The 10,511-nt window shown below is 39.0% G+C and overlaps 1 protein-coding gene across 1 annotated transcript; it reads right to left on the bottom strand.

The window, feature by feature from the left end:
* Nucleotides 1–7,023: 7,023 nt before the first annotated feature.
* On the bottom strand, nucleotides 7,024–9,305 carry LOC143029550 (hemocyanin B chain-like). The gene is made up of 2 exons (XM_076192215.1): nucleotides 7,742–9,305; nucleotides 7,024–7,546 (listed from the first exon to the last, which is right to left on the bottom strand). The coding sequence occupies exons 1-2, from the start codon at nucleotides 9,270–9,272 to the stop codon at nucleotides 7,125–7,127; spliced, it is 1,953 nt and encodes a 650-aa protein (XP_076048330.1). The 5' UTR covers nucleotides 9,273–9,305; the 3' UTR covers nucleotides 7,024–7,124.
* Between the last annotated feature and the right edge of the window lie 1,206 nt (nucleotides 9,306–10,511).

Raw genomic sequence — 10,511 nt, 5'->3', positions numbered from 1 at the left:
ATTATCTAAAATGTGCCCGAAAGTGTGACCTAGTAGAGGTAAGCTTACGATACAATATAAGGTTAGAGGAACAGGATAGGAAGTACGAAATCTTTACTAAACCAGTTAACGCATTAGTTGAAAATGATACATTGCCCATAAAGGTGATGAAACAGACTTCATCCGCACCAGATCTACAGGTTCAAATTAGATTAAAAAGATCGAAAATAGAGGCTCTTAACAGGAGTTCAAAATGAAACTCAGAAAGTGAAGGCTCAAAAAATTGAGGTTCAAATGGAGGCTCGGAAAATAGAGTCAAGTACAAATAGAGGCTCAGAAAATAGAGGCTCAAAAGCTCAGAAAATAAAGGCACAATTGAAATTAGCAGACATAGAATTACAAAGGGCACGGTAAGACTTACGCTCTAATCATGAAACAGACGTCGATAATTAACCAAATGAAGGGGGCTTAAATATTACTCGATACACCAGTGTTACCGAAATTCTCAGAGAAAGAACCGGAAACATCTTCTTACAGTTTGAAAAAAAGTGGCTAAGCAACTCAACATTCACAAAACACAGTGGCTCTTCTTAATTCAAACCTAACTGTAATAAAATGCGTTTTTACTCAATGTTTTATGAGAGCGGCATCATGCCTGGCTCTACAGTAAAACAATGACAATAACAATTGATCACATGATCAAAACAAACGCAGAACCTTCGTAGGATAGAATCGAATCCTACAAAAGCATTACCAAACCACAAAATGTAAACAATAAATCACATCTATCCCCCTAAAATGAAGATTAAAATTTATCCTACCCGGGGGGTTTTCCCACTGCCATATTTTCTCAATTCTATTGGTTCTGGCAAAAGGGTGTCCACAGAATTTGAATTCTCGTTGGTTGGAATTTCAGTGCAAACCTCTGAATTGTTCATGTGACGATCAGACTTATAGTTTACACCACCCTCTGAATCATTAACATGATTGTCATCAGGAATACTGGATCCCTGATACTTATTACACACCTGATAATTTCAAAATACAATACACTCTTCTAAACAAGGTGTTTACCAAAAATTTTCAATTACACCTTGAAGTTTCGTACACCAAGCACTTCTGCTATTTTACTTTCTGCCCAAGTACTTCCCTGGGCATAGTTTCTAACAAAACAATATCTACCTTGTATTTTTTTTTTTTTTTTTTACAACCTTATATTCATTTCTCGAGTCTCCTTCTTTCTTTTTCTGATGTTTTACTCTTTTAATTAGTCTTCTAAAATTCCCATGAAACATTATATCATCTGGTGTTTTACTCTTTTAATTAGTCTTCTAAAATTCCCATGAAACATTATATCATCTGGTGTTTTTCCTGAGGAAGAATGTATTGATCTTCTACACTCGTGTTTTAAGATTTCCCTCTGTAATTTCTTATAGCCCTCCCTTGAAAGTTTTTACTGCCCTTTCCGCCAAACCATTTGAAGAAGGATTATAAGGAGCAGGGATGATATGCTTGGTAGCATTCTCCTTCAAGAAAAATTCCATCTCTCCAGACACAAAACATTTTGCACTGTTTGAAACAAGCACAGGTATCCCAAAATTACAAAAACTATGCCTCAATCTACCAATAGTTAAAACAGATGTATTTGATTCTGTAACATGAATGTCTAGAAAAAAATCAGTATGGGCATCAATCAATATAAGAAAAAAATAATAAACATCTATTGAGCCAACATAATCTACATGTAGTCTGCTCCATGCCTTTTTAGTTTCTATTCAGGATAACGCAACAGATTTAGGACTGAAAGTTCTTAAAACAAATATCACGAGACTTTGTCATTTCAGAAAAATCCTGGTCTAATTAAGTCACTATATTCAATTATGTGTTTCAGTCTTCACAGCACTAATACCATTGTGTCCTTTATGTAGTTGTTCCAATAGTACTCCAAGTAATTCTACTGGAATAACCACACGATTACAGTACAGCGAAACATTGTTATACACGCTTAAGGGAGCGTCGCATCGCTTTTTGGAGCAGGTGAAATTAAATTTTCAAATGTGTATTTAATGAACTTAGGTATAATTACCCTTTACATTAGTGTATAATTCCTCAGGGTATTGTGTTCCTCTCATATATATATAAAGCATAGTGAAGATATAGTGAAGCTCTAGTGAAACTCTAATTACTTAATGGAAAATCCTTCCACATCATTCAGCTTGGTATGAAATGAAAGCTTATAGTCTGGGGAACAAAAATTATTGAATACATTTTATCAAACTAATGCCTCTGATTTTTTTATTAATGTGTTTCTCTGACAAATTCAAAAATGCTGCAAAATTCAGGTTTCATAAATAAAAAAATAAAATTTCTTTCATTTTTTTACTATAGAAAACAAAGAGCATAGTGTTTTCTTTCAAATGAAATAAAAATGACCAAAATCCATAAAAAAACAACCGAAGATATTACAAAAGAAATAACAAAAGCATAAACTTTACAGAACGGGGGATTTAAATTTTTACGACCATTTTTCGCGACCATTTGTTTGATGGTGTCGATGTATAGCAAATCTCCAATTGCTGATGAGGTGTGAGGTGAGGGTGAGTGGTGTGGTGTGGGTGGAGGTGGTGTAAGGTGGGCATGGCTAGTATATGCTTGCGGAGTGCTGGGTGCAGCTGTGATGCTTTCCTCCTCTTTCTTTCTTTTTCCTTCTTTTTTTTCAGTCACTCACAGGCCCTCTCTATATTCTGCCGCTTCACTCTCTTGTTTCTTATTAATTTCCCCATGATCACAGCAACAATACAGGGCGGGGAATCAAAATTGTGGCGTCCAGTGAGAGCGCCAGGAGCGACGTCACAGCAAAAATACCCTCTGTTTTACGCAAAGGGATTTGTCACATGCAATATTTCCATTCAGATACAAGTATTTAAAGTCACAAAATATCATTATTGATTGCTTGTCAGCTTTTAGAATAGGAACTATTTCTGCTGCCCAGTCACCAAATTCCACTAGATCTATGGCCCCCCCCAGATACTAGTTTGTCTAAAGCTTCTTCAACCAGTTTTATATACTTACTCGCTACAGTATGTGCTTTCTGAGTCATTTCAGATGAACTTTAGCTACCACGCTTGCTACAGGTAAATTTGAATCTGTAAAATAAATTTCCAGATAAGATCGAGTATCCAATACATTACTCAACCTATGACAACTTTCATCCAAACCTGTTAAATCAATACCAATCCTTGGCATCCTATTTTTCCCACATACAAGTAAGTTGTTATTTACATTTTCTACCCCATAAAAACAATGCCCGGTGCTAAAATAATTATATGTCACAGATGTAATCACCTTTCCTATAACCCTTTAACAGCTGATTTCTATGCTGTACTGGTAATCTCAACCTTTGAACATAATCATAACCTAGAGCTGAAACACAGCACCACTATCTACTTCAAAAGGAACCGATATTCCATCACAATCCACCACAATTTTGGTTTTAACCTTAAGGACTTCATTTTCTTTCACCTAACCTCCACAGTCTGCTAAACAAAACTACTCTCTGACGCTGTTTTCTGGTAAACTTTCACCATCCTCAGCCACCACATTTACTTTTTTTCTTATTCTTCCACTTTTCCTTGGAAAAGGCTTGTAAATAGCTACTTAGATGCTGAGAACCCATAGCCGAATTCAATATACAAACACGTTTCAGGTGTCCCTTCTTATTACAAACTGAATACATTAAGTGGAAGAATCTACAGTTAGCATTTAGATAAGGATATCCTTAATGTTTCATTCCTAAAGAGCTAATATTACAATGTAAAACAACCTCTTCAAATAAACTTACTTTTTCTATGCAGAAAGATTTTTTTTCATATATCAATAATCTTTTAAGTGTCTTTAGAATTCTTTGGCTGTAGATCTAAATTTTCTGCTGTCAAATTAGAAAAATACACTTCTGCATCTATAGCCATAAACAGTTGATCTCTAACTCAACTGTCAAAAGCATCCCCAAAACTACACTTTTTAGCAAGGGATTTTAAATATGTATACAATCTTTGCAAAGTTTCACTTTTGTATTCCTTTCTTTACTATATATTTATCGACGCACGGTGGTAAGAAGGCTTTACAACAAAATGCGTTTGCAAACTTTGTACAGTGCCTTTATACCCCACCTCATACGGTAGTTTCGGAGCTGAGACACATACCAAAACACTGTAAGTCTCTGTTTCTACAGACATCAGCATTTTTTTCTTAGTGTCATCACTGATATTTGTATGAAAAAAAATGTTCTTCCAACAATAAGAACCAGACCTGAGTAAAAGCAGCAACGACTGCAACAGTACTGTAGGAGAGAGGGCAAACGCAGAGTATGGGATCCAATATATTTGACGTTTCGCCCAGTAGGGCTTCTTCAGAAGAAGCCCTGCTGGGCGAAACGTCAAATATATTGGATTCCATACTCTGCGTTTGGCCTCTCTCCTAAAGAACCAGACCTCCAATTTTATCTTCTTTGGATCAAAAGGATCAATCCTCCCATGAGCACTGGAAGCCATATTTAAGTTTATTCAATCTCACAATTCTTCAATTGTAGTCAAAATCCATTGGTATTCTATCATAAAGCAATTAAAACTGTGAATCTCTCCTACCAGATAAAAACGAGGTTTATAACTTGCTGGCGATCTATAGGAAGTCGGCTTCTTTAATGAATTCCTCTTCAACAGGAACTAAAACGCAGGCCAAAACCTCGATACCACTCCAAGGCACCTCCGATCTTTTTTAATCTTCGTTGCCATTATAACAAAATGCGTTTTCAACTCAAGGTTTTATTAGAACGGCAGCCGACTTGACTCCCCAATAAAGCAAACCATAATGATACCAATCGATCATTGATCAAAACAAACACAGAACATTCGCAGGAGAGAACTGAATCCTACAAAGGCATAAGGAAATCACAAAATGTAAACAAGAGAACAAAAGACATTATCTAATGAAAAAACCAACATATCACATCATTTTATAGGGAAACTTCAAGAAGTTTATACATTCCTGACTATCGCTGAGAGCTCACATGATAATGTCAAAGACAAGATTTTCAGTGCATATGAACTTGTGCCAGAAGCATATAGGATAGTTTGTCTCACAAATCAATAAAACCTGCCAACAGTGGTTCATGGCTACCAAAGTGAATAATCTAGATGAGTTAATTGAAATACCTAAAACAGAACAATTTAAAATTTGTGCTGACAGTGATACAAGGATATATTTAGAGGATCAAAAGTCCTCTCATCTTACAAAAGCAATCACTCTTGCTGATGAGTATTCTCTGGAACATAAGCGTGCATATGATTAATCTTTTTGGAGAATGAAAAAATACAACAATAATCATATACTCGTACATAACTAATACTAGATGGGAAACATTATCCAATAATCCAGGAAAAGTGCCGAAAAAGACATTATGATAATGAGCACTACACTCAAAATAGGCAAACTCTTACCTCTTTTATCCAGTGTAGTTAAGGGGATCACATCTCAAACTAAAGGAACAGTATAATCACTCTCCTTCTAAACCAATTTGGATTCATACTTTTAACCAAAAAGTTAATGATGGCCGAAAGAACCATCCTGAAAATACATTGGAGAAAGCAACTCCAGTTCTTAGCAAAGATAAACCTTGTCTTCTTGTATCATCTAAAACTGTGATGTCCAGGTTCATGGCCTAGATTTTGACCCTTTTATATCAAAAGGCATTATTTCTACATCTGAAAATAGTCCACGTCACCCCATCTCTATTCAGAGTGACAACGAGGCCAAACAGACCCTCGTGTTGAGAGACACTTTAACTGATCCCACTAAATCTTATTTCCACAAGGATGTAATAATATATAGATTAGGTGAATCCTAAATATGCAAGTTGCACAAACAACATCACACTTCCCCTTTGATAACAGAAGTCATTATTGCTTGTACAGTTTCTTTGCCTATACCCAATGTCCAAGTATTATCATCAAATGATTTAGCAAAAGAAGAAGCATACACTCCTGTAGCCACAGATCCTCCTACGAAGAAAAACTTCCTTCCCAATACTATACAAGTATCTCTTCTAGTATGTTGTTATGCGCTCACAATCTTGATATAGAAATCATGGAATCAAGTAGAATAATTCTAAAGTGGGATCTCAAATTGAAACTGTTAATAAGGGCTAGGAAATCAATTTAATTTCTATAGCTGAAATCAAACGGGAGATGACCAAATGTAAGAAAACAGAAGATCTTTCCCAGAAATTTGGACCCACAGAGTTCAAAGAGTCCCAATTTCCCACAAATGTAAAGATCTTGAAAACAAAAAAGCCAACGATGGAAATGAAATCAAGTATGGTCGTCCATGACACTAAATATGTTTTCACAAGGTTAAAAAGGAAATAGTAACCCAAGTATTTTCAAACTTTTCAACCTGACCGAGCCTCATAAACCACAGAACCGTGGTGATATCTATGGCTGAAAAAAAAATTAGAATTCTCTAAAATTACTCGTCCAAAGGTTCCAATGAAAAATGTTGTCAAAAAGCAGAAATAGGCCTACGAGAGCCAAAGAATAGACTATGTGGTGTTCAGCATACTACAAGGGATAGGGTATCATTTTCTCGCCTATCAGATCAGTGTGTTCCTACAGAGGATCCTAAAAGTGAATATCGATATCACTATACAAATAAAGGTGTGTTAATGCGGAAGAGGTTGCCGTTTCATAGGTCCCTTACACCGTCTTGGGATGGATCACATCAAAGTGTTATCTCATATTCCTAAAGACCACACATTCTTCTTATGGGTCATGATACTCACTTGGAAGAGCATCCATGGGAAAGAAACACCCTGAATGATAATAATCACTTACACTGACCCCATGAATATAAAGAAGTGACAAAAGCTGAAGAGGCCACAAATAAGAAAGAAGTGAATTCTGTTACTAACGCTGAGAATGAGTTGCAGTGTCCCATTTGTAGATATTTCAATAGACCTCTTTCTTCATCTCCGTAAAAAAAATACAGACAAACGAAAAAATAGTTTTATTGTCCTCGCAGATTTACCCAACAAGGCAAAAAATTCATATGCTGACATAATGCAAATAAAAAACATTAACATAATATTTTGTTCATTCCTTGTGGAATACTTTGACCGTGCTGACATTGATGTTATCAACGTCGAAGACGCGTTCGTCGGGAACCTTGCGGTCGAGTGGGTAGCCCATGGGTCTCTTGTCGGGATAAACTTCTCCGTGGGAGCCACAGTAGCCATGGGTGCTGCCGTGATCATCGGCGGCTGGATTGTCATGTGTAGCATCATCACCACTGGTAATTGCCACGAAGAGGTTGAACTCCATACCCTCGGACTTGCCCTTAGGTAAGAGCATCCTGGCGGGGTGTCCACAGGCCCTGACATCCGAGTGAACTAAGTCTTTTCCAGCTGCAACAGCGTCATCGGCTTCCTTGATGAGGTCATGGAAAGGTACGCGGTCGGGGATGGTCACTGAAGACTCGGAACCCTTGCGCTCGATTATCTGGTGTTTTCCGTTTACTGGAAGAAAGAATTGCTGGATTAGTTAACTATACATCTACCATAGAGGTATAACAAGTAGGTACTCATTCACATAAAGAAATAATTCTGAAATGAACAACAGAGCTCCTATTTAATTTACTAACATATTTTGATGGATTCATTTTGAGGGATACCAATTATACTAAGCTTGCTTAGAAACAGGTCAGTACTTACAGTGAGTCCAGAACTTGTCCATCTCAATGCAGCCCCATCGGTACTCGTCAAGGTGAAGTTCGATGCCATTGTAGTCGTGTTTGGGGCAAAGGTAGATTCGAACGGTGGCGGTATCTTCGTGATCGGAGTCAACCCCAATCTTGTAGGTGAATGGCTTATGGTTGAGACGCTTAACGAAGGTAGAGATTGCCACATCGTCGATTTCTTCTGTGTCGTCAAGAGCATTGGTGAGATCAATCTCGAAATCTTCAAAGTAAGTCGACAGGTCGCCATCAATCTCTACCTCGGTGACATGGGCATTTGCATAGCCGATTTCTTCTGCAGTGTAGGGTTTGAGTTTGTCCTTGTGTAGCTTGAAGAGACTGTCCATGTACTTGTGGAGCCTGAAGAAGGAGGGGTCACGAGTAGCGGTCTCGAAGTGCTCCATGACACCCGGTGGCATGTTGAACTTGCCCTTGGGATCGGCCTGCCTTCCCAACATCATGTGAGCGTAGTTATGAAGAGCACCATAATATGCTGCGTTGGGGCTGCTGGTGGAAGATTCAACAACGTCTCCCAAGATATCGATACCATGGTCATTGTCGAGGTAGATGGGAGTTCCGTCCTTGGCGACGATGTATCCGTGTGAGATTGCGTCCCTGATGCGGCTCTCCATCTCCTTCATATCTCTGATGCGCGCAACGCCTTCGACAGCCTCGAAAACCTTGTTGTCAGGACGGGAGGGGAACTCTCCTCCGTACCTGTAGGTAGTGTGGGGAGCAAATCCTTCTTTGATGGGTCTGCTCCAGTACAGCTCATCGACCACGGGAAGGTAGTTGGAAAGACGTTCGGCATCGAAACGAGCAGTCAGCTGGTGATGGACCCAGAAGAAGAGTTCTCCCTTCCTGTCGATTTTGTCTCCATGCCACCAGAAGGGGAAGTCCATGTGCCAGTGAACGTGGTGGGAGTTCATGCCGACGTCCTCTCCGAAGTAAGCCACACGTTGTTCGGGGTTCTTGCGAGAGCCAGTGAACTCCATGTGGAACTTGGCAGGCGTCTGTGTCATCTTGGCAGTATAAGCCTTCTGGATAACCTCGGAGTTGGTGAACATGTGAGGTGTCACCTCATACAGAGGAGGAAGGATGACTCCATCGCATACGGTTGAGTGGGTGACAGCCACGTATAGGGCATACACGAATTCTCCCTCGTTCATGCGTTCACGGAAGTAGGCGGCCGTATCCTTGAAGTGGTCAAAGTCGGTGCTCTCCAACAGGGCATCGACGAGCATGAGGGCTTCTTCCCTTTGACGGGGGTTGAAGAGAGAGAACCAGTGCTTCTGTTCAAGAAGTCGGTGATCGTCATATTCCTTCTTGAGCAACTCTCCGGCACCAGTAGGTACGAAGCTGGTGGAGGCCTCTTTCAGGTCAGCGAATTTGGATCGGATTGGTTCTGTGATTTTGAAGAGGAGTCGATTGATGGCTTGTTGTTTGTGGGCCACATCAGCCCCTGATGCGACGGCCAGAACGGCCGCGATGAGAAGAAGCCACTTCATGCTTGAACGCTGCTGGCACCGGGTGTGAGTTTGTAGCGGGAACCTGTCCCCTTTTTATACCCGCTCGTGTGATAACAGTTTCCAAGGCGTCCTTCTAATCAGCACTTAATTTTTCTGTTTTATTCGAGTACCTCGACTTATCGCCGGGATGGAGGTCATTATTATAGGGAACCGGTTTGTCACCTCCAGGGATGTTTTATTTCGTCCATTTCTGGGATTTTCCAGAAGCCATTTTCTATCCAGATATTGAGAGGCTTAGCAATAATTTAGAGATTAAATAGATTACATGAATTAAGTGTTCCAGATGACGTGTAATAGATCGCAACTTTGCTTTAATATTTAGTAATTGCATTATACGTTGATCACAAGTTTGCAAAATTATGTATTTGTCAAAATATGCCCTGATAGTTTTAGCATGGTTCAGGAACATTTCTGTTAACAGGAGAAGTATTTACCTGAAAACCTGGCATGGTACTAGTGAAATGTATTTCTGTTCATCAACACTTTTTTTTTCAACGTGGTTCATATTTCCGTGCCTATAGAATATCCTCTGCAATATTTTTATCTCCTATATTCCTCGAATAGTTTATCCATATTTTTAGAAAGGTTCTTGTCTAACGTTAACATTTAGTTTCATACCTCAGTTTGTTTCGGTATACAAGCTCAATAGATAAACTGCAATGTTTGTCCTCAAGGCATTGCAACGGATATAATTATTCGATTCGTTTATTTACTGCATCATCCTAACTAGAGATAATTTAGAGTATTTCTGCGTGGCACTTTCACACTCATTTTTTATGTGTTTCACGACATCTCACGTATTCCGCTGCAAGAGGGGTGGGGGCTGTTGGAATATGTTTTTCCTAAAGTATCTTAGGAAACCCATCGGTGATGAGTTGAGGGTTGTGGATCTGGCTGAGAAAAGAAGTGGATGTTCCATCGTCGCCAACGTCACTTGACAGGCATTCCAGCAAAGGTAAAGTATCTTGCAGAGTTGCCTTATTTGGGATTAATGAATTATTTTTTGAAAGGAAAGTACATAAGGACAGTAGGAAAGGATTTTAGCCAGAATGGGGAGCAGTTACCAGTGTAGTTCTACAAGAATCAGTGCTAGCACCTGTGATGTTTCTTAACTGTGTTAATAACACGATAGAAAGTAAACAATCTATGCCAGTATGTTTGCGCATGATGTAAAGAATGCAAAAAGAGGAGGGATGCAGGCAAAATTACCTAGACACT

The sequence above is a fragment of the Oratosquilla oratoria genome, chromosome 11, assembly GCF_046742065.1.
Source record: "Oratosquilla oratoria isolate Oo_2021 chromosome 11, ASM4674206v1, whole genome shotgun sequence".
Classification (NCBI taxonomy): domain Eukaryota; kingdom Metazoa; phylum Arthropoda; class Malacostraca; order Stomatopoda; family Squillidae; genus Oratosquilla; species Oratosquilla oratoria.
This window is presented reverse-complemented; position numbering and strand designations above follow the sequence as displayed.

Coding starts and splice junctions, on each gene's coding strand:
- LOC143029550 (XM_076192215.1), bottom strand. CDS start 9,272: ATGAAGTGGCTTCTTCTCATCGCGGCCGTTCTGGCCGTCGCATCAGGG. Junction 7,547..7,741: donor GGACAAGTTCTGGACTCACT/GTAAGTACTGAC, acceptor TCTTTCTTCCAG/TAAACGGAAAACACCAGATA.